This window comes from Micropterus dolomieu, linkage group LG09 (genome assembly GCF_021292245.1).
Source record: "Micropterus dolomieu isolate WLL.071019.BEF.003 ecotype Adirondacks linkage group LG09, ASM2129224v1, whole genome shotgun sequence".
In the NCBI taxonomy this organism is placed as follows: domain Eukaryota; kingdom Metazoa; phylum Chordata; class Actinopteri; order Centrarchiformes; family Centrarchidae; genus Micropterus; species Micropterus dolomieu.
The window spans coordinates 6,837,233-6,861,117 of record NC_060158.1 but is presented as its reverse complement, the minus strand read 5'-3'; the positions used below and the strand labels follow the sequence as shown (position 1 = coordinate 6,861,117).

Sequence of the window (23,885 nt, the reverse complement as noted above, 5' to 3'; positions counted from 1 at the left end):
CTTTTAAACTCGTTTCTCTTTCCTCCAGATCCGAAGCGAGGGGCATCCACAGCAAGCGGTCCGACCAGCCGAGCCGGCAGCCGGACGGGTAGCAGAGCCAGCAGTCGGCGCGGCAGTGATGCCTCAGACGCATCAGAGCTACAGGACGCTCGCTCCGTCTGCTCTGACGCCTCGGACACCCCACGACGACCCGGGGCTAAACCCTCCAAGATTCCCACCATTTCCAAAAAGGCCCCCAGTCCAAAGACCCCTGGGTCTGCGAGAAAATAACACCAGCCACAGATAAACTGGAGCAGAACTGTTACACCTCCATTTCACAGAGGGTGGACTGCAATTGTCGGCCATTTTGGGTGTACCAGCTGTTCAATCTAAAGTCCATCCGTAGGGCTGGTGTAGAATTTGTGCACTATGACTGATATTTAACAGGGGAAAGAAGGAGATGGATGGGATGAGTGAATCTCCCTCTCACTCTTTCCCCTGGTTCATAAGCAGACTGAAAACAAGAGGAGAGGATTTCTGGTCTGGCATTCCCAGGCCAGAGTCCATGGGGTCGAAACCGACTTTTCCCCTTTAAGAAGCGACCCCACTTTGCCTTCCAGTCTCCTTTTTCGTCTTTCAAAATGTTCCCCACCAGCGTGGAACCAAACACCAATGGACTTGACGTGATGCTGCCTTACTTCGTGTTACGCTCTTCTGTCCCGTTCAGACAGGGCAACAGAGAAAGTCTTTAAACTGCTTTATACCACACTGACACACAAATACACACATTTTAACACAGGCGGGGTAGGGAGTGGGACACACCACCACCACCACAAAAGAAAAGCTCCAATGACATTCAGGAAACAAAATAAAAAAAGAAGAAAGAATTGTGGGTTATTGTTTTGGCTTGTGGGCCAGATGCCTCAACAATAAGTTAAAAAAGAAAATATGCAACGACTGCCATGTCGCTTCCTCCTTACTGGTTGGCGAGAAAAAGAGTCACCTCAGCAGTTCTGCAGAAGCAGACACCACGTGGAAAGCTCAGGAGGCGGGAAACGCTGTCCGACACACACACACCGGCTAACCTCAGACTCAGAGGATCGGTGGTGGTGGCGGTGGTGCTGCTGCTGCAGCTGAGGGCAAACACTCACACACTCAAACACCGCAGAGCAGACTCCTCCCGACCGCTGGAACGTTAAGATCAGCCTTTGTGTGTGCATTTCAGCAAAGGGCGGTGTGGTTTTGTCACATGCCGGCGTAACAATCCAACACAAAAATCACAACCTGGCAATAGAAAGGACTATTTTTATGGTGACACACTCAACTAACAGCACATTACTGACAATATACGACATGTGTAACCTAACCCGATGTTAATGACCGTGTTCGCGGAGTCCGACAACCAGCATGCACTAATTGTCTCTTCCTCTGCAGTTCCACCTTAACGTCTATGCTGTGTTGCCCTTAGAAACCCAGCAGCACACACACTCTCACACACACACACAAGGTGCTGTGTAAGATGTGTGTTATTGTTACAGGAAATTATATAAGGTCATTGACTTGAGTCACTGTATGCAAAAATTTTAATTTGCGAATTTGTTTTTCCTCCCGTTGTTTTCTGGTTAATTTATAATCCAGTTGTACTTTTGTTATCTAGCTTGAAAGAAAAATCTATTTATTTTTCAGTTTCATGTCATATCACCATTCGCGGAGAGTGATTTAGTATTATGGTTAAGGAAATTGTGATTTTTGTACCAAGGAAATGTCCGCTCCGCTCTTTGACATTATTTGTGTGTAAAGTGTGTTTCTACTTCATTGTAACATTACATTATTCACTAGGTCACTGGTTCTAGTGGCAGCCTTGTTTGTTCATTTTTCTCTTTTGCTAATGACGACAATTCCCAAACCATGACCAAAGGGGTTTGCCCTTCATGTGTAGAGAGAACTACAAATATGAATGACAGGAGACCTGAGCAGAGTGGACCAATGAGAGCGGGTTTCCTCCCTCATGTCCCTCCCCAGCGTCTCTTCTTCTAGGCTTTTTTCTTTTTTTTCAAATGTCCTGTCGTTGATGGGGCCGAGTTGTCTCTGTGTTATCTCAGTGTAAGAGATGAAGTTTATGGAAAAACTAATGAAATTACATTAAGAAAGAAGACATCTTAAGGTGATTTTTATTTATTTATTGTCTCTCTGAGAGGATTCGGGGCGCAGGAGACGAGTCCGCCACCTTTTGATGCTGTGCTACTCTCAGTGTGATGATGAGAATCATGGAGCGAGGGGTGTTACTAGGAGTAAATTGTGTAAAAGTAAAACTAAAATTATAAACAATTTTTTTGTTCTGTTTTTGTATTAAAAAATATGCTTGCAGTAATTCTGTCTCTTGTCTCTGATTTGTTTGGATTATTGATGAATGTTTGCACAACAAATCTGAAAGCTTCTGTGTTTGTGTATGAAAGTAGGCTATGTGTGCTGTGTGTAAACTTGTAATATTAGAGGTGAAATGATGAGTCTATTACTCAATTGACAATTGACCAGGCAACTATTGATAATCGATTAATCTTGAATGTATTTTTTTCAAGCAAAATTTCTTGGTTCCAACTTCTCAAATGTTTATGTGTTGATTTTCTTAGTCATCTCTGATAATAAATAAAGTATCTTTTGGTTTTTTGAATGTTCATTTTATAGAATAAATGATCGATTAATTGAACAAATTGTTAGATTAATCAATAGCCTTAGGCAATATGTAAGAGAATATGGGCTGATGACACATAATGTACAATTGTATATGGGATTTCTTCATTAATAGAACCTTTTTATTATTTTTTCTCATGATTTTCAATACAATTTGGCTTTTTAAAAGGTGTGTGTAAATGCACATCCCAGTGCACACATTGCTGTTTTTTTATTATTATACACACATTTACAGTAGATGCAACTTTTTTGAAAGTGTTTGTAGGTTTTCAGGGGGTTTTTCCCCTCCATCATAATGAACATTTTTCCAGGAGTATTTTTCTTTTTTCTCAATTTTTATGATTTTAACTGTTTTGTTGTAATTTTTAGTTTGATCCAATCAGTTTTTAACATGTAGTGTGCACACACAAAGTTCTTACATTTTCTTAAAAGTAGGCCTTATGTGTATACGTTTATAATTTTTGTATAGACTGGACTGCGCTAAATGGATGTGATTTTGTTTCTTTTCTCTTGTGTGTGCATGTGCTACATTCCCTCACGCCTGACAGCCGACCACAGACTCCGAGGCAGAGACCGGACATTTCTAGCTAATTATCCTGTAAAAGATAAGGACACGCCCGATTGGATCTTCACTTCTGTGGTCAGAGAGGAGGTAAACACAGGGGAGGTGATGGTTGAAAGTCATTTTAATAATGTGGGAATGTCTGCTTCCCCTCCGCTCTGCCTCAGCTTTGGGATTTGTCTTTTTAAGATCACATTCACAGTCCCAGTTTATGTGTCTGTGTGAGACAGAAAGGGAGAATTTGAAAATAACTTTGTCCTGTTTATTTGGTGGTTCCACCGGAGATGATGAGGTCTGAGTCCACCCTCTGCAGCTGTGTGTACACACACACTGTCTCCTCTCATTTTCTGTCCTCTCTCAATCCATCTACGCCCGTCCTCCCTGCAGTCCATCTGTCATCCCAGACTTCTCTCTCTGATGACAGTCCCCGCTCTGTTCCACCACTTCTGTCTCTCAGGAATGTCATTTTTCATTTCTTTTGGGTTTATATGGTTTTAAGGGCACTCAGTTCCCCTTCGTTCCTTCTTTTCTTGTCACTCCCTCTCTGTTCTTTCACCTCCTCTTCGTCTTCTCTCAGTCCTCTCACTATTATCTCTCCAGACAAAACATCTTAAAGTTGCAGATGTGCAGAGGAAAGAAAAACAAAATGGGCAGAGCGTTAATTCCTGGCATTTGGGACTTGCCCTTTCAGCCAGGACAAAATGAACCGCGGTCAGTTTGGTTTGGTCAGTGTTATTCATGCCTTTCAAAGTGACCGCAAGTACCAGGCCGCTTTTGAAGAAAAGAGTACACAAACACGGGCTGGCACAGGGCTGAACTTCACTACTATATTTGAGTCATTCCTTCCCTCCAAATCCTTTTGGTTTAAACACACACATGCACAGTGTGTGTTTGCATTAGGCTTGCTGCAGGGAAAGCTCAGTAAACTAATGAATGGATCAATGGGAAATGGTGTTTCATGGTGTAACGCAAAACCTGCCACTTCAGAGTAGAGGTGTTCAAAGTTTTTCTTTAATGTTAGCTTGATGGCAGAGCTCCAAACCAAAGCTGTGACTGTGATGTTTGAGATGTTGGAGCTTTAACATTGGCACAAAAAACACCAAAAATGATAAAAGGTAGTAAATGATTATCAGATAAATTAATAAATGCTTTAAGTTCAATGAAAATGGAGCATTTAGCTGAGCTGCAAGTTATTGCTAAAAGTTTACAGACACTATTGTAATTTGTTCATAACATATAAATCTTAGAGTTGTTGAAGTCATACACGTAGAAACATGGGGGGACAACATGGTTGACGGTTAGAAACGTTTAAATAATGGTGCGAAATCACATATTGCAAATACATATATGGTGTCATTTGTAATATGGTATTAGCTTGCTCTCCATGTCAACAATGTACTGGTGCAGTAAAAACTGGGACAAACAAATAATTTTGTAATAGAAAGCTTCAAACTGTTCAGCATAGTCGGATGACAATAATAATGCTAATCCGAAATATCTTTATAGTAGCATCCATGTTATTTCCACGTTCGGACTTAAAGCACATGAACACACCGCAGTCGAACTAACTCGGGAAATGGGACCATCTGAGGAGCACAAGAATGCAGCATAAGATCCCCAAGAAATAGGAAAAATAAATTGAGTTTTATTTATTCATATATATAAATAATATAAATTCATGTATTTTATCAACTGATTAAAGGAATAGTATAAAGATTTATATTTGGTTTTACACTCAATTTTAATTATTAGACTAACAGTATTATTTAAGTACTCGCTTAGATTTTTGACTTGTCTGATAACTTGCTAGAGTTTTCGCGCTCCATACACTGTGACATTTGTTGAGAAATTAAAATCCACTTTGGCCCCTGATGCTAGTTCTGAGTGGAGTTGCTATTAAACAGGGCACTAGGCCACAACGTCCTTCCCGCCAAGTCGCCTGAAACTCAACGTTGAGTAGCTATGAAAGGAAGCAGTCATGAGGAGATGAAAAGATAGATGGGTGGAGGTAAGAAGGAGAGAGAGAGATGAGGTCTCCCAGAGAGACCACGGGGAGGGGTGATGATGAGATGCAGGGCAGCGGAGAGAAGTTTAAAGACTTGAAAGAGGTTGAGAGGCGGAGGCTGGGAGGGAAACTCCCTCCTGGTTAAGAACAACTGTTACACTCTCTAACCTTCATACACAGGATACACTCTCACTGCTGCACAGCTCTGCTTTTAGATGCTCACACACTCCCAACAGGCACTGAGAGTGTGCACAAGACTGTAGAAGAAACCTCTCGCCTCTCCCAAGGATTACAATCAGGAAACAATTTCCTGGAGTTATCATTGTTGTAAATTGGATTAAGAAAGACATCTGGAACCCCAGAGACGTGTGGGTGGGGAGCGGTCTTGAATGGATGAATAAGTACTCAAGGATGACTGGATAAAAGTTTCCAGCAGCGATTGCTCCACAGGAGACGATTCTCATGATGTATCTTGTTGAACGTTGACTCACTGTAAAGTGTGAACTTTATTTCCTCGTGAGCTCAAGGAGGATTTGGGAGCAAACCTGATGACACAGCTCTCAAATTTCACTCCAGTCTCTGCAGCACCTGCTCATCACTGAAATTGCTTTCCATTCTCCAAGTTTACAACTTCAAAGCGCAGACCAATCTTCCACAGAGGCATTGTTTGTCTATATTCAAAACACATTGTAAGCTTGTAATTATGCCCTCACTCTCATTATCTCTGTTTCTTCTGGTGCACGAGTAAAGAGGTGAGGGCGAAGAGGATCAGAGGGTGAGGAGTTTTTTTCTTCTTCAAGGAAGGCAAGGAGGGAGGGAGAGATAAACAGAGGTAGTTTAAGGCGGTAAACACATCCCGTCCAGAGCCAGCTCTCTTCTAAACACATCAGGCATAAATCAGCGCTGCATTTCACTGAGGTGACTCTGACACAGGAGGACAGACAGTCAAGGGACAAACTGGAGCGAGTAGAAAACACTGCGGTTGTCAGTCTGGAAACATTGGTGCGAAGATAAACTGAAGTCAAGAAACCTGTTCAGCTGATTATTTGTGAGAGTAAAAATCTTGATTTGCCACCAGCAGTAGAAGTCTAAACCAGAGCAGCCATGGCCTCAGACGTCTCCCATAGCTTCTCTTGTCTTTGCAACAAGATGAAACAGCAGCACATGAGCAAAAGCAGCAGCAGTGTTTTCCAGCAGCAGCGGATCAAATCCACCTCAAGACCCCACCAGCCTCTCCTCTACCCCAGGACCCTGCTCCTTCTGCCCCTGATGCTCCTGCTTATTCTCTCCCTGTGGAGCCAGCAGGCCGAGGCCGTGGTCCATTCCAGTTTCCGGCGGCTCAGCGGCCGTGAGAAGAAGGAGATGCAGAAGGAGATCCTGTCCATTTTGGGCCTGCCGGGGCGACCCAGACCCCACCCGCCGCTACGACCGCCCTCCTCTGCACCGCTCTTCATGCTGGATCTGTACCACGCCATGTCTGCTGATGGGGAGGATGAAGGGAATGAAATTATTATCAACGGACCTGGCATGGGGAAGTTTGGAGGGGCAGAAAGATTGTCTCGTGTCAACCACGCAGCCCCACCGACACTCAGCACGCACACACCGCCGCTGGGCACGGTGGTCAGCGAGGCCGACACAGTGATGAGCTTCGTCAACCTGGGTGAGTAAACTAGTCCATGAACGCAGCTCCCATTGGGTAGGTGATCCCTGGCAGCTTAAAAGCATAGTTTGACATATTGGGTAAAACAAGTTCTTACTTCCTTGCTGAGAGCTTGATTAAAAACATTGATGCCACTCTTCACTGTCTGTACATTTAATATGAAACTGGAGTTGCTGGTTAGCTTAGCTTAGCATAAAGACTGGAAACAAAGGTAACAAAATATGCCTGCCAGCACCAATGTTTCCCTTTGGATTCTTTTCAGGGAGGGTGGTAGACTCCCTGAAACTACTAGTGTCGCAGAGCAGGAGCTTTACGGATACATGTTGTTATCATAGACCTTGCGCACAAATTTTTGCCTGTTTAGGCTCGTCACCTTCTCCGCTCCCCTTCAACATTTTTACCGCCAAAGTTACCACCTTGTGATGGCGCTTGCTACATTCTATATATATATATATATATATATATATTCTACATGCAGATATTAGGCAACAAGACCATGGATAGGGCCCTATGAGATTTGTTTAAATTTTTTACCAGATTCTGTGTTTAAAAATTTAAGCACATCATAAATAGTGTGTAATCACGTGTATAAAATTTCAACAATTCCATAAGAAAATATTAAAATTTTAATTTCAATGAATTTGATGTATCATGCAAATATGCTGATAGAAATATTCAAATGTATGTGCAGTTATTTATGAAGACAGTTCACAATAAATATAATATTACAACAGTAAGATATTAAAATACTGTAAAACTATTTAATAGGGACAATTCAAAATGAATCCATTGTTGCAATACATGCATTATGAATTGTCCCCTATTAAACAGGTTATTACTTGACAGCCTCCATATGCTGCTGAACACACATTATAAGTGGGTCTGACTGAGGGATGTGGGCAGCGCTCCTCCTTGTTTACAAAGCTTGACCAGATGCAGCTTTTTAATTTAATAAATAATATATATATTAATAACCGAATATCTGACTTTGCCCACACAGTCACGAAATGTACTTGTGCATCTGCCGATGTGGTTGCACTTCTGAGAGTTTGTTGAAGTGATGAGCTCTTGCTAGCTATATTTTTTTGTCATTCTTTCTCGGTGTGCGGGGGTTGTCAAAAAAATTGGAGGGAAAACACTGAGCACCTATAGGCTCACTAATTAACACATTATTATGTTGTTTGTTTAATCCATATAGAAATCAGTGTAAAAACACATTATAGTTTCACATGCCAAACTATTTCTTGGCCGGGTGCTGTGACTTCCTAAAGACATAGTCCAACACATAACCACAAGTTGATGTTTTGACATTTCTGTTTATGTATTGATGAAACAAACAAGATATAACGTGTGAATTTGTGAGCTTTAGAGGTGCTGGTAAATCAATTGTGTTATATTTTGAAGGGCCAGGCTCTCTGTTTTCCCCTTGTCTTTGTGCTAAGCTAAGCTTAGGGCTGCAAGGTGCAGCTTCGTACCTGCAGACAGACATGAGAGTCGTATCAATCTTCTCATCTAACTTTTGACAAGTAAGCAAATAAGTTCCCAATTTCCCAAATATAAATAGTATTTCCCAAAGTATCAAACTATTCCTTTAACCTTAAAGAGATCAAATATTCTATCATCAGTTGCAGTGACAGAGCAGCTTTTGACTTCGCGGTTTGGCTACAAAACGTAAACTCAGAAAGGATGAAATTACACTGTGTGTGAACTTGATGACACGGACAGTGACATGTCGCTGCTACCGTTTTAGTTTCTCTGCTGTGCAAATTTCCATAAACATTCACCCCCACAGAGAGGATTAAAACCAAATGTCAGTATGGCTGAACTATATTGGTAGGTTTCCATTTCAACCCAGCATTCCTAAATCCACCAGCCTCGCTCCACTGCTGCTCCAGCCAAACTGGGCTGAGCAGCGTGAAGTCTTTCCAGCACTGAGAAGATCTCTGGTACGATGTTTGATAGAGGACACTACACGATTAGTAAACCTAACCAGAACAGTTGAGATCTTCTCATCCATGTTTTATTCTGTGAGGTTTCTGCTGGTTCACCAGTCAATAAAAATATACAGTTCTAAATCAAGTGACAGAAAATTATTCCTCAACAATTTTGATGACCGATTAATCAACCAAGAAAAAATGTAGAAATTTGCTTCTAAAATTCGTTTTGGACAGTTCTTTGACAAAACAAGCAATTTGAACAGCAGATTCATTGAAAAATAATTGTTAATTGTGCCACTAAATAAATAAGAAATACTGTTAAACTTTGCCTTCCAGATTCCGTGTGAGTGTTCGTGCTTCTGTCCAAACCACAGCCGGACTGATGCCTATCTGTCAAGGCATAAAAATTAAACATCCTCTTCTGAATGGCTTCCTTCCTCCAGCTCTTCTGGAATGGCACGGTGATATGCTCCCAGTTTACCGTGGGAAACATCATCTCTTCTCTCTACTCGGGGTCTTTAATGAACATCAAATTAAAGATTTCAATTCAGCTCTATTTAGGAGGGAAAAAATACACCCTAAAATTAATCAGTCAACACTGCAAAAACACAGCATTTCATTACATCCTCCAAACCACCACCATTTTGTAAACAAAGGTGACTCAAAGGTGATTCATGCCTTTAATAGTGATCCACAGTGCACGCTAGGGGTGTTTTTCAAACAGCTCTTTATTTTATCGTGAAACCCTTTAAACCTCATCAGATCGACACAAATAGCTGAACACATCACACAGACCTGGACTAACTAGAGGCTAATTGTGTGACGCAGAGAATTATAGACCTTTAACATATTGCATTTATTTTACTCTTATGTTCTCCACAGCAGATATGGTATAATTAGTTTCTATTTCTATGACTAATCTAATCAACGTGTGTAGTTCATGTAAGTTGAATCAAATAAGCATGGGTGTGTGTTCCTAGCATATGTAATGGGAAGACACAGCTGGTTAGAATTAAAGGCCCCACTGACACACACTGAAAAAAAAAGCTAACGGTCCGAAGCGAGATGAAAATACTGCTGTGGAGGGAGCGACTCTAAAAATACCGGGCAGGGCTGCAATTAGTGGTGTGTGTGCTGAGCAGCTGCTGCGGTTCAGGGCACTAAGTGTCTCTAATTACTGCAGTGTGTGTGTGTGTGTGTGTGCTGATATGAGCACGCCCAACAATCAGGGGTGTCCTGTCCTTAGTATCTCTATTTACAATGCATTCAGTGTGTGTGTGTGTGTGTGTGTGTGTGTGTGTGTTCGCCAAACCCCAGTGACCAGAGCTGTTTTGTGTCCCTGTGGGGTTCCACAAGGACACACACTGCGCTGGTGTTTCGGTTTCATGTTTAGATTTGTTGAAGGGGTGTGTGTGTGTGTGTGTGTGCGCGCGTGCGTGTGCGCGCGCTGTTAGCTCACCTCATCATTTACATATTGTTCTTTAAGAGGACGTGTTTCTGTGGCGTTTTTTTCCAGTCAGTGTGTTCTTCAAGTTTTTGTTTCTGTTGGTTATAATCAAAGGTTTAGTGAAGTGGAGCATCACGTCTTCCACTCTGTCAACAGAAGCTGTCGGGATGCCTTTAAGCAAGGCATGTCACCTTCATCTTTTTCAGTGGTGTGTGATGCAGCATGTTGGCGAAAAAGAGCGCACAGGCCACATAAATCTTCTCTGGGTGAATAAAGTGCAGAACTGGTGCATAGTTAAACCTGGTAGGGAACATTTATACTGTATATATTTATTTATATTCCACTCTGCAGGTTTCAGGACATAAAGTCATGTTTCATCTTCTGTGAGAAAGAGTGGAAATATACGTCTCCAGTGGTTGGATGTAACTAAGTAAATTCACTTAAGCATTGTAGTTAAATACAGTTTTGAAGTATTTGTACTTTACTTTAAGTATTTGTACTTTACTGAACTTGTAAGGAATAATTTTGGGAAATACACTGATGAGTTGGATGAGATGAATACCACCCTGCAGGTCTGCAGGACAAAGCCAGCAGCTGGTTAGCTTAGCATGAAGACTGGAAACAGGGGGAAACAGCTAGTTTGGCGCTTTGTAACTAAATCCACCCAACAGCACCTCTTAACCTCCGTAATTAACTCTTTATATCACATTTTATTCATTTGTAGAAAAACAAAGGCTGGGCTCCAGACAGTGACTGTGTTCATTAGTGAGCAGTAGAGGTGCATGTAGGTTGATTTTACTGTTTCCAGTCTTTATGCTAAGCTAACTGGCTTCTGATGGTAGCTTCATATTTAGTGTGGAGATTAAGTGATATCAATCTTCTCACTAACTCTCAGCAAGAAAGCAAATAGGCATATTTCCCAAAAATGTTTTAATATTCCTTCACGTATTTCCATGTTATGTTTCAGAGATAACTATTGTACTTTTTACTCCACTAGTTTTCTGATAGATATAGTTACTAGTTACTGAATTAGCTTATAAAATGTTATGTATTGTTATAGATTAAACTACACAACAGTAGGACTATATGCCATTTCACTTTGCTTCACCTCCGACAGTTCCTGTTTATACATTAACCATCACCAATAAACATAAAAGATAAAATCTAACACTCAAAGGGGGCATTTTCTGCATAATGACTACTTTTCCTTTTGTTACTTTTACATTTATCTGGGGATTTTTACTTCAGTAAAGGTTTCAGTGCTGGAGGTGTATTGGAGTATTTTTACATAGTTGTATTGCAAGTTAAACGCCTGAATGCTTCTTCCACCACTTCCCTTTGTGTCCCTTTCATTGACTCATCTTCCAGTGAGCTCATCTCCTCGACACCTTCACACTCGTCACATTTTCTCTTCTTACATCTGCTTTAAACTAAAACTTTTCCCATCTGATTCCTCTCACTCCTCTCTCTCAGACTCTGCAACTAAACTGGCAAGTGAAACTTTTTGACTTGACTTTAAATATTATTCCTGCTCTGTTGTTGTTCCAGATTTTAAAGACAATAGAACGTTTTTATTCTATCACTAAAAACTTTTTTTTCTTTCATTACAGTACTTCTTTGGAAGTTTTTTAAATGTAATTTTAGGCTCCATCACTTTATCAATATAAAATGTCCAAGTTGTCTTCATATTTCTTGTTTTATCCAAACAGTACTCCAAATCACAAAGATATTATATATTTAAGATCATATAAGACTCAGAAAGGCCCCTCTCCAAAGGGTCACCCGATAAATCTCAGGGGTTGTGAAATGATTAATGGAAGATTAAAGAAATAAAAAGTAAAAGTTCTGCTGCACAAATATGTTTAAACTTGTCGAATGTTTCTCTAATCTTTGCTGTCTTCTGATTTATTGAATATTTTTACCTCTTTCGGCCTCAAATAGAAACCATCTGAGACGTTCAGAGGGTAAATCATTCTTAGGTGGAACTGTTAATAACTGAAACATGACAAGAGTGAAGTAAAAACTACAATATTTCACTCTGAAATGTGCTGGAGTGGAAGTATAACGTAGCACAAAATGGAAATACTCAAGGAAAGTACCTCAAAATTGTGTAAATGTAAACTTGAGTAAATATACTTGGTAACATTCCTCATGTGCCAGATGTTAGTTTTAAGACAAAAAAAAAATCAAACTTCAAAGTCTTCATGGTGGAGTTGTTGTGTAGTCAGTTATTTGCTCGTATCTTCTCTCCATGAAATGTCTATATATCTAGAAATGTCTCTCTCTTTCTCTGTGCAGTGGAGCAGGAGCGTGACCTCCTGCAGCCTCGTCCATACTGGAAGGAGTTTCGTTTTGATCTGACGCCCCTCCCTCAGGGTGAGACAGTGACGGCAGCAGAGTTTCGTATCTATAAGACCCTGACGATGGGCCAGAGGGCCAACCGAACACTGCACATCTCCGTCTACGAGATCCAACGAGAGAACAAACACAGGTTACTTCTAACTTACCTCTTGTTTATGTGTTTTTACCTGCTGTTTTTTTCTCTTCTTTTTCTATAAAGCGCTTTGTAACTTTGTTCACTATCTGTTTTTACTTTTGTTTATTTGAAGTTATTGGATGTTTTATCTGAGCCTTTGGGAAATCCCCTTTAAGCCTTCTTTAGCATTTTAATGTTTTTACTGTTTGTACTTTAACAATTTAGTATTACACTTCCATTACATTGGTGTACATGCAAGAGATGTACTAAACGCTAGATCTCTAATAACTAATAAAATTAAAATTAAAAAGATTTATTTCATTGCTGATCCAAAATACACTAGTGGTGTTGCCTAGTAATTAAGGATAGGATCCTTAAAACAGACAAACGGGGTTCAAGCTCTGTGTTTGGGAATATTTATCCTGATAAACATATGAATTGTGACTTTGGAACTTTTGGACAATTTTTCCTTTCTTCGTGGCCTAGGGGCCGACTGTGTGATTCAAAACGTATTCCAGGCTCTTGCGTAACATAGTGGACGAGACCCTTTTTAATGCCGTCCCCTGGTAACCTCGTGCTTAGCATCACAATGCTATGAACTGTGGGTAATTCCCTCAGGCAAAGTCTGCAGACTTACAGAAAGTGTGCGTAAAGGTCTGCGAGAGAGCCCTGATGCACTTGACGATTTGACAGTGGGACAGCCCGAAGCCCTCATGGACTCGCCGGTGAACACGCCTTAAAGTCCATTAGTGTAGAGATTGTCTACATAGGCTGAATCCCAAAGTGCATGCGGGGATCGAGAGCACTGCATCTGTGCAAACAGACAGTGCCAGCTTTTATTTTGAAAGGGTGACCAATGAAAAATTTGTACAATCACTTAAAAATGTGTGTCAGGTGTGTGCTTACCTCTGTTTCTGTGGACATCTAGGATCTACTCATAGCCAATTTAAGAGACCTCTGGACATCTTTTAAATTTAAGTATTGCCTCAATATTTTATTTGAAAGTTTCCAAGTAGAAATAAAACTGAATGTTTTGTTTTTTTATTACCTTAAGCAGGACATCAGTAATATTATTTCAATTTAGCAGTTTGATCAAATTTCCATTATTTTCTGTCTTTCACTCAGAGAGCCAGAGCTGGTGCTGCTGGATATGCAGTCGGTGCCTGCAGGACAGGAAGGTTGGCTGGCCTTCGACGTCACCTCAGCCTCCAACCACTGGCTCCTCCACCCACGCAGCAACCTGGGCATACGTCTCTATGTGGAGACAGAGGAGGGTGGGTGCACCACAGAACCATCATAATCCTCTTTTAATTTCAACCACTGGGCGATTTGCATTAAGATGAATTGAAATAGTTTAATTTAAATAAGGTCAGCATATACAGGTGCTGGTCATATAATTAGAATATCATCAAAAAGTTGATTTATTTCAGTAATTCCATTCAAAAAGCGAAACCTGGATATTCTATTCATTCATTACACACAGACTGATATATTTCAAATGTTTATTTCATTTAATTGTGATGATCAAAACTGACAACTAATGAAAATCCCAAATTCAGTATCTCCGAAAATTAGAATATTACTTAAGACCAATACAAAAAAAAAGATTTTTAGAAATGGTCGTCTTTTGGGCAGCTGTCAAGTCAGCAGTCTTCCCCATGATTGTGTAGCCTACAGAACTAGACTGAGAGACCATTTAAAGGCCTTTGCAGGTGTTTTGAGTTAATTAGCTGAGTGTGGCACCAGGTGTCTTCAATATTGAACCTTTTCACAATATTCTAATTTTCTGAGATACTGATTTTGGGGTTTTCGTGAGTTGTCAGTTATAATCATCAAAATTAAATGAACACTTGAAATATATCAGTCTGTGTGGAATGAATCATATACATTATACAAGTTTCACTTTTTGAATGGAATTACTGAAATAAATCAACTTTTTGATGATATTCTAATTATATGACCAGCACCTGTACTGTCTGTTTCCTCTCCCAGACCGCTCCCTGTCTGCAGGCTGGATCGGGTTGGTGGGACGCAGGGGCCCTCGCTCCAAACAGCCCTTCATGGTGACTTTCTTCAGGGAGAGTCAGGTTCCCTGTCGGCCGCCACGGGCTGTCAAGCCACATCCCCGCAAGAAGAAACCCAAATACGACCTCCCAGTCCCCAGCATCCATAGTTAGGTTCCCAGCCCCCACATTTTGTTACTTCAACACACCAATTATCTCCTGTTGTTTTGTGTCTTACAAGGTTTTGGGATTTAAAATGTATTAATCTGGTGAATTGGAAATCATCTGTCATGAATTTAATTAAGAAGATTCGACTTATTTTTTAATCCATGAAGAAATGGACGGATTGACTTTTTTACATTGCAGATAATTAATTTAAATTAAAGGAAATTTTGCTGAGATGTGAAGTATTGATGGTGAAGTTCATCAATGTAAAACCTTAAAATATTGAAAGTGTTGTCTGAGCACTTAATGGATATATTTATTTCACTTTGATCACTTTTATCACATTGAAGTGAATTATTCAGTGGCTTTGATTTTACTAAATGTTTTTTCTTTCCTGTTCAGATCGGAGTCCTGCCAACAGTGGAGGTCAGCCCTGTAAAAAACACGAACTCTACGTCAGCTTCAGTGACCTCGGATGGAAGGTCAGCTCCACTCTACTGGATTTATTTAACAGTCAGGATTTTATTAGTGAGGCTTCAGGTCAATTTAGCTCTTTTCATCTAGTTTTATTTTTCTACATCTTTGTTCAAGCTGCTTTTTAAGAGGAGGAAAAACATTATTTAGTGGAGGATTTGTTGACTGGAGCTAAAATGATTCCTTACATCACCATGTGATAGATACAGATCAGTTAAACATGTACCATTGATGTTTAGGGGAAATCTCTCAATAAGTTGTTCTTAAAGTTGATTTCTGAAATGAGCCATTTTGCTTTAGTACTTTTCATTCTTTAAGTATATTTTGATGGTAATACTTATGTATTGTTAAGTATTTCTTTCTGACGGCTTCTTCCAGTATGAAGAAGGTGTCTCTCTGTTTCTGTTCTGCAGAATTAACTTTTAACCAATTTAAAAAACCTTTTACATATACAAGTATTTTATGTTTATCTTCAGCACTTGAGCAGTTTGATAAATACAGGCCCATGTCTATGATCCTTCCTTCTTTTCTGGTGGTGGTGATATTTAATAGATGACAAATAACATTTGATTTTTCTGCCTGTTGCTGTTGATCATCAAATATATTCCTTTGGTTCTGCTCAGGACTGGGTTTTGGCCCCCACTGGATATTCAGCATACTACTGTGACGGAGAGTGTTTTTATCCTCTGGGCTCCTGCATGAACGCCACGAATCACGCCCTCATCCAGCAAGTGGTCAGTACATAGACTGTATATAAAAAGTACAGTGATGACACACACATTTACTCATCTCACAAAGAAGATTAGAAAGTGGACCAAAAGTAAATAAGAACGTACCACATGCTGCAGTACTATTAGAGAAGTAATCATCTTCTCTATCTGTGGGCTACGCTGCTTTGTACAGTATTTTGAACAGTTATTAAATTTTTAACCTCTGTCCTAGACAGAGACATGGATATCTGCCGCATCACCTTCAGTTCTGTTCAGTTTTTTAACCCATATTGTTTTCTTAAAATATTATGCACAAATGTTTTATAATTCAGCACTCAGTGGTGGAATGTAAATAAGTACATTACAAAAAAAAGGTGTGTCTAGTTTGGGCCCCTTGCTGTGTTACAAAGAGAGATTTCCCCTCTAAATGTCTAATTTTCAGCCTATTTTTAAACCTGGGCCCTATTTTCACATATTTCGGTGTTTAAATGACTAGTAGCTACAAAAAGTTTTGGAATGTGTGCAGTGGATGGCTTTCAGCCAGAGCCCGCAACATGTTCCTTTGGGGCAACCGCGCCTGTCACAACGTCCACAAAAAGAGCTGCTTTTTGCACCCGCCGGGCTCAGACTGTTACCAGGTGTCTGACATCATGGAAAGGATCTCTACAATTAATATCCGGTGACAGCCTTTGTTTTAACAAGAAACAAAAGTCTTGCTCAGGGACAAGATGACAGTGAGTCAGGGTTGGAGAGAGGACTTTGTTGTGTTGGAGTAACGTTAGGAAATAAGTCTTGCTGGCAATTCCTTTATGTACACAACAAACTCCTCTCTGACTCATGTTTCCACCAGCGTCTTCCTGCAACGACTCACCTCTCACGAGATTTCAGAGTGAGAGTTGTCCCTGAGCGAGACTTTTCCTTTTCCATGATGTTGTCAGACACCTCATATACTCTGAACCTGCCCGTGGCAAAATTAACCACTTTGTGTGGACGTAATTTTGATGGGCACAATTGCCCTGAAAGAATACGTTGAGTCATTTTGACACCAAAATGTGAAAATTATCCTTCAAGTAGGATTTTGAATGCAGGAGTTGTTGTATTGGTTATTTTACTTAAATAAAGGACTTGAGTACTTCTTCCACTGCTTGGTGCAAATGCCTATTGTAATAACTGTTTCACTCTCCTGTGGCAGGTCCACCTCCTGAAGCCTGATGAGGTTCCAAAGGCATGTTGCGCCCCCACAAAGCTCAGCCCCATCTCTGTCCTCTTCTATGACGACAACAACAATGTCATCCTCAAGAAACATCGTAACATGGTGGTTAAGACCTGTGGGTGTCAATGAGAGTCGAAAGGCGTAGCCTAGGACACTGAAAAGAGAGTTCAGTCCACAACCAAACTGACCTGGATGATTTTCTTCCAGACATGAACTTTGCAGAAATCTTTGACAATGGACTACAAAGGTACCAGAAATCTAATTTAACAGGTCTGTGCCTTGAGTGCTGATTTAGGATCTGTGACTTAATTGTTTTTCCCAAATCCATTTCCCAAATTGCAAAGTCTTGAAATTACAGCATCTTGGGTATTTGTCCCAATTCAGTTGTGCCTCGGCACTCGATAGCTGAAGGTTATTCTGCTGAAATGTGAGTCTATACAAGTTAACCTTTGACCTGAAATGTATGGCCATAATAGACAAACTGCCCCCCCCCCCCGAAATATAAATGTTATTTTAATACTTTCACTTTTCCTCAAATGTCTGCCTTTCTCAACAGTGACAAACCACATGTGATTTTATAAATTGATTCAGGTTTAAATGGCAAATGATATTGGATGGCAGAACATGCCTACAGTGATGCCTGTTTTGTTTTTTTAAACAAGAAATTTAATGAGAGCACTACTATTGTTGCAACATAAAGTTAAACTGTATTGAATTAATAAAAAAATATTCATTTTATTGTATCACACTTCCATGTGACGTCACTTTGATCCTGTTAGGCAAAAATAAAAATCAGCTGAGAAGCCCGAAGCACCTTTAAATACATTGTTCAATTTATTGAAGAAAAAAAAAAAAAAAAAAAAAAGTACAGCAAAAGCAAATTAGTGAAGTTTTGCCTGCAAGTGAATATATTTAGAAACTAAAAGAACAGGGATTCATTTTGGCAGTTAATGAACAAATTTCTTTAACGCTCAGTCCTTTAGGCAACTTACAGTTTCTTCAATCAATGAACAACCAAACTGACAACAGCTGAAAGTATAAATGAGCAGAGAGCTGTGTATATGTTAGAGGAAGTTTAGCCAAAATAATGTTAGCGCTTGGTTTTCAAAACAAATCTTTGTTGTGGTTTAACTGTAAGTGGGATAAAGATGATGTTATTGCCAAGATTGTGAAATGTGAAATGTGGCCGACGACACAGAAATGAGCTGAAGTAGAAGGATTTGGGGGAACAAAAAAGAACATAGTATGAGACTTGCTGTGTGGTTTAACGTGAGGTACTGTTGTGAGGTGTTATTGAGTGCGGACACCTGTGGAGCAGCAGCACAGAGGAGGCGTAGCTGTAGAGTCTCTCTTGTTTGACAAAATACATCAATCTCCAAAAATAGTTTGAGGAAGTCATATTCTGCATTTTATCATCAACAACCATAAATTCTGAAATTACACACAGGGATTTTTGTCATTTTAAGACGCCAATGGTCATGAAAACTCTTAATTTTTACTTTCTAGGGAGAGTATGCACTGATGACGACATTGTGCAAATACCCTCTGCTCAAGCGAAGGGAACATAACCGGAGTTTAACCCAACAGCAGTGCCACATCCATTGTGCATGAGAGATGTATTCCTCTGTTTAACGAAGTACAACCAGCTGTTAGCTAGCCATACATCAAAAATATTTGTATTAACTTCCCATTGTAGCTTTTTCAGACTTTTCATGTCTCCCACTCATTAGTCACAAGATAATTGTATTCAGTGTAAGCAGGCGATGTTGTTGGCCCCTCCCCCATCTGGAATAACAAGGTAGTTGTACATAATAAATATAAAAATGGGGTGCTGGTATACTTGTGCCCCGTTGTTACGGTTTCCCCTTCTACAAACACACATGTACGTACACAGCACATCCACACCCTCCCCCTCCATCCCCACATGTTGTCCATGAATACAGACGGGTCCCAGTGTTCGTCATCAACATCCTTCAGGCGCCGTGTCAACGTTTAGTCCGTGGTCAATGTGTATCTGTAACCAACAGTTTTTTGGGGTTTTTTTAGTATTATGTTATTAGAGGGAAAATATTAACAGTGAATTAGCAAAAACCCTCAGTAAGTTTTTAAGTGTTTACTTTTGTTCATCGTACAAAAAGTAGAGAGCTGACTAAAGTTTGGTGAAATTAAAAAAGCTGTTTCTGATCTTATTTTGGTTGCACCTTGATAACATCAAATCTACAAGGAAAGAATTTAAGAGGTTTCATAAATAGCAGTTTAAGAGGAACAACCACAGCTTACAGAGAGTACTACAGTCAGCCTTACCCAAGTCCAGTTCAGTCACCAGTTCTTCATGCCTGAACATCTACCAGCTCAGGAGGCATGGGAGACTTGGGGTGTTTGCTCTCAAAGTGCTGCTTGAAGGTTTTGGGGTCAGGCATCTGTGTCTGAAAAAGAAAAGAGAACCATGGTTTCACTTTATTTTATAGTCTCAACTACAAATCCATTGATTGACAAAACTAATTTGCAGCTATTTGGAAAAATCTATTTCTGCAGCCTAAATCTGAGGATTTGCTACTTTTCTTTGTCATTCATGGGTTTTGGTTGGATGAAACAAGGAATTTGCAGACGCCACCTTGCGTACTGTAATATTAAAGTTTCTCAATATCTTCCGCACTGTTTCCCCATTAATTACGGTCTACAGCGGCCCGCCACAGTCTAATTTGTTCTGTCATAGCTTCAAAATGAACCGAAAATATTTTTACACTTCTCATTAGAACATCAAAGACCTCTAACATTACGTTTTGCGCTGCTGTAAGCTTTCATGCTCACACTCTGGCATCTGACTTGAGACAACCACTTTTCTTATGACACAACATCGTTTGACGTTAAGTACTGTAACGTAAACTAAGGGTTTGAACATCTTCGAGTGTATCCACCTAAATTTGGAGTGCACATGTATTCGGGCATTTATGGAAAGTGTACAGCTGACAGGTGGCGTTAGGGACTTAATTTTCTCATGTTACAAAGGCAAGTCTTGAAGTATGAGAGTCTTACCTGAAGAGGCTATGAAGTCATAAGTTGTAAGCAATACGAGCACCACGTAATTTATCAAACTCCGTCGGACTTGGTGAGCAACGCGAGGGATACACATGTGACAAAGTCCGGTTTACCCCTGGACACCCCCAGAACCTTTACTTGTGAAAACTTAAGATACTCAGATAATGAAAACAAAATTTAATTACAGCGCTCCAGCAAATTTCCCTCTACATGATGTATCAACTGGTGTTTTCTACATTGCTTTGAATCTCAAATAGATTGCCGTTTAGAAAATCCTTCAAGCTACAACTATAGCAGTATTCAGCTGTAGGTAATATCTCATATTGTACTTACCCGGCAGACAGGGCAGGTATGGACCAGTGCGGCCTTAGCTGCAGTCTTCTGGTCAGCGGCCTGGCCTTTCTTCTTCTCTGCTGCCTTCTTGGCGTTCTTTTGCTGGGACTGAATCTTCTGCTGCCCGCGAGCCATGGCCCTCAACTGTGACAGGAATAAAAAATAAAAAGACCAGATTATCTACCTGTGTTATTTCTGTGGCCCAGGTCTAACATTGCACCTTTTGTTTGCTCACAGAATGAGATATAAATGGTTATAACTAAATGCAGGGTGAAAAATAAACAGCAGCGGGAACATGTAGGATGTGATAAGTTAGTTTAATGTGACACATTTGTTAAATAAAAAAAATTATTGTTTGCGACACAGCTGCCCCCTGTAGACAGCTCTGTATGCTTTCAGTAGGCCCCAGTAGTTCAGTTTCAGATAAATCTTAATATTTTAGACAAAAGTGTGATTCCAACTTTTTGGAAACAGTTTGAAGAAGACCCTCTCCTGTTTAAACATGACAACGCATCTATGTACAAATCCAGATCCATAAAGAAATGGTTTCCACAGTTTGGTGAGCCCTGATCTCAACCCCATCCAACTAAAAGCTTGTGCAGAATACACGACTTTCAGCGTTGGCCGATCGGCGTCCTACAACACTACACGAGCTGACGTCGTCTGTCACCCGACAGCTGGTCTCCAAACCACGTTTTGTCAAGAAAACGTTAAAGATAAACAAAGCCTTTAAAGAACATGGATAAAATAATTAACTGGCACACGCAGGTATTGTCTGAGCTACAGAGAGCTGGAGGGGAGTTCAAAGTGTTTTGTACTGAAAAAGTAGTTGCCTGCTCTGCCGAGACCATGTCTCTCATTGGCTGGATGTGGATGTTGAGCTGGCAGACTCCTCCAGATATTCAGCATGCTAGGTATCTGGCTGTCGTCGGCGATGTGTCAGTGATGTGTCGGGGAGCCGATTGATACGTTGTTTAGTAGTTCCCACATAATAACAGGTGACCGCCAATTGAATGCTGATTTACCCCTGATCACAGCCTGACGGTCACTGAGCTCACCGACCTGCAAATCGGGCTTAAAATCGTGTAGTGTGAACTAGGCTTAACTTTGGGATGAACCGGCGCGCCGACAGTGAGCTAGACCTCATCACCAAACATCTGTATTAGACCTCACTAATGCTCTCACGAACATACGGTGGTTGTACCAGAAGAGTGGAAGCAGCAGATTTTTACCACATACTTTGCCCACAGAGTGTAGATTGTTTTGGTTCAGTAGACACTGTTCACTAAACAAGAGCATCATTTAGGGTTCAGCTGATTATATAACTGTAAATACAAAAGATACAATAAACATTTTACAATCACAATTGCTTTTTAAATATGTTGCTTTGTCTGCCAGTCCAAGCACAAAAGATTTTCAGTTTACTATCACAAAAGTTAAAAACAAACAGCAAATAAATCCTCAAAATGAAACAGAATTTCAGAATGTTTGTTTCTGCATGAAAAATTACCAACAATCGAAAAAACTATCAAAATAATTTTAATAGTTAATCGTCCAACTATTTCAGTTCTAGTGCTGTTGAATTTTTAATCGCACTGTCCTGAGGTGTTTAGTGTCAAACCCACTTGTATCAATAACGGTCAGATAAAGAAACACATTACCAATGTAACGTTAGCTCAGTGTACGGTGTAAGAGACCTTCTTGTTTCGTCTTACAAACGTTATTATGATATATCATTACGGGTTTTATTTCACAAAAATCAAGTGACTCATTTACTGCATAAGGTCATACGAGATCAAATTATTCACCCAATGCCAAACGATACATAGGCTAACGTTACATTAGCAAAATGAACTAAGCTAACGTTAGCATTAGCGTTATCTTTGACCTGGTGAACGTTGCCTTAATCACAAATACACAATTTGCTTAGACTGGCTGCTTTTAAGGCTAACTAGGTTACATTTGAATGCTTTAACTCGATTTCTCAACACACCGGCAGCGACTTTAACCAACGTTAGCTAACGTTAACTTACACTTAGCTATGCATGCTACAAGTTAAAACACCGTTAACGTTTCCATTAAGTCATCAGCGTATTTGCTATTGATTAACTGCAACGTATTGATAGCTGGACTACGATATCCCCGGGATACACATCTGCCCTTGTTTCAAAATACAACTTGTTTAAAACAAGCAGTTTAATTGTTAGCACCGTCCAAACAGGCCTTTCGCAACCGGCGCCGCCTCGCTAACACTGTTAGCTAGGCTAGCTGAGGAAGCTAACATTACATGTGACTCCGCGTTAATACGCTATTCAAGATTCTTGGAGTATTAAAAAAAACAGTTTCGAGTACAAACACTGTTAGATCATACCAGCATATGTTGTAACTGTTAAACAGTAATGTATATTTTCATTTTTAGACGGGTTTACCTTCGAGATTTGACTCTCTTCACTCTTTTGTCGGTCTCTTTTTTTTTTGAATGCCAGTTCCGTATCAACTTAAATCCTGCTAGAGAAACGAGCAGCGCCCCCAGCGGCCGGGAGCCGAGCTGCAGCTTTAAGGGCGATAGAAACTCTTCTCCCAGACAGTTGTTTCTGGGAAGATAGCGGTTTCGGCAACCTTGGGAAAATTTAGGTGCTTCAATTAAAAATCAACACTTTTCAGACACAATGTATTACAATTTCACCAATATAGACTGCACTTTAGGCAACAAACAGCCTAAATAAAGGATTCAGAATTTCTCCACTAGAATTGTAGTGCTTAAATCTCAACATGTTACATGTTCATGTTTCAAAATAAAACTTACAAACCACATTGGTAAATAGTTAACTGAATAAAACTTATTTCCAGTTGTGATTGTTGTAACACTTTCAAATAATTAAAGACACAACAAGAGCACTGGCAAACTCACAAATGGAGAAAAAGGGCATGCATTAATATACAATGTTTATAGATAGATTGTTTATAGGCTGCATTAAGAAATTCTCACAGATCAATTGATTTATTTGACTGTCTTTATTGTGGTATTTTAATAGGGTACAAGAACACTTTCTCAGAACTCTGTCAAACTGTCATAATTTCAATTCAGCCTTAATTTTTACCTTTAATTTGTTGTTCATCTGTTTCAATTCTTAAAATATATATATATATATATATATATATATATATATATATATATATATATATATATA

General features: G+C 39.9%; 3 protein-coding genes across 11 annotated transcripts in view; 2 read left to right on the top strand and 1 right to left on the bottom strand.

Moving 5' to 3' along the window:
* The window catches only part of macf1a (microtubule actin crosslinking factor 1a), a 235,402-nt gene extending 233,052 nt beyond the window's left edge, over positions 1-2,350 (top strand). For all 8 annotated transcript variants that reach the window (XM_046057989.1, XM_046057982.1, XM_046057991.1 and 5 more), the window contains one exon: positions 29-2,350. In XM_046057989.1, the coding sequence (XP_045913945.1) occupies positions 29-270 (242 nt within the window). In that variant the 3' untranslated portion in view covers positions 271-2,350. The remainder of the gene's footprint in view (positions 1-28) is intronic.
* Positions 2,351-5,430: 3,080 nt separating this feature from the next.
* bmp8a (bone morphogenetic protein 8a) lies at positions 5,431-19,161 on the top strand. Its single transcript, XM_046057951.1, has 7 exons — positions 5,431-6,897; positions 12,580-12,772; positions 13,883-14,031; positions 14,750-14,929; positions 15,328-15,407; positions 16,023-16,133; positions 17,302-19,161. Exons 1-7 carry the CDS (start codon positions 6,342-6,344, stop codon positions 17,449-17,451), a joined length of 1,419 nt encoding a protein of 472 aa, XP_045913907.1. The 5' UTR covers positions 5,431-6,341; the 3' UTR covers positions 17,452-19,161.
* Positions 9,501-23,271, bottom strand: zgc:91910 (Zinc finger protein 706-like). Of its 2 annotated transcripts, XM_046057953.1 has the most exons (4): positions 23,124-23,271; positions 20,695-20,838; positions 19,627-19,748; positions 18,033-19,336 (listed from the first exon to the last, which is right to left on the bottom strand). In XM_046057953.1, the coding sequence occupies exons 2-3, from the start codon at positions 20,827-20,829 to the stop codon at positions 19,653-19,655; spliced, it is 231 nt and encodes a 76-aa protein (XP_045913909.1). In that variant the 5' UTR covers positions 20,830-20,838; positions 23,124-23,271; the 3' UTR covers positions 18,033-19,336; positions 19,627-19,652. The 2 variants fall into 2 exon arrangements, with proteins under 2 accessions (XP_045913908.1, XP_045913909.1); XM_046057952.1 differs by lacking the exons at positions 18,033-19,336; positions 23,124-23,271 and adding an exon at positions 9,501-12,742.
* Positions 23,272-23,885: the final 614 nt, after the last annotated feature.

Excerpts from the sequence above, each read along its gene's own strand:
- bmp8a (XM_046057951.1), top strand. The coding sequence starts at position 6,342 with ATGGCCTCAGACGTCTCCCATAGCTTCTCTTGTCTTTGCAACAAGATG. Across the intron at positions 12,773-13,882 it reads CAACGAGAGAACAAACACAG|AGAGCCAGAGCTGGTGCTGC; the intron begins GTTACTTCTAAC and ends TCTTTCACTCAG. Across the intron at positions 15,408-16,022 it reads TCAGTGACCTCGGATGGAAG|GACTGGGTTTTGGCCCCCAC; the intron begins GTCAGCTCCACT and ends GGTTCTGCTCAG.
- zgc:91910 (XM_046057953.1), bottom strand. The coding sequence starts at position 20,829 with ATGGCTCGCGGGCAGCAGAAGATTCAGTCCCAGCAAAAGAACGCCAAG. Across the intron at positions 19,749-20,694 it reads ATACCTGCCCTGTCTGCCGG|ACACAGATGCCTGACCCCAA; the intron begins GTAAGTACAATA and ends TTTCTTTTTCAG.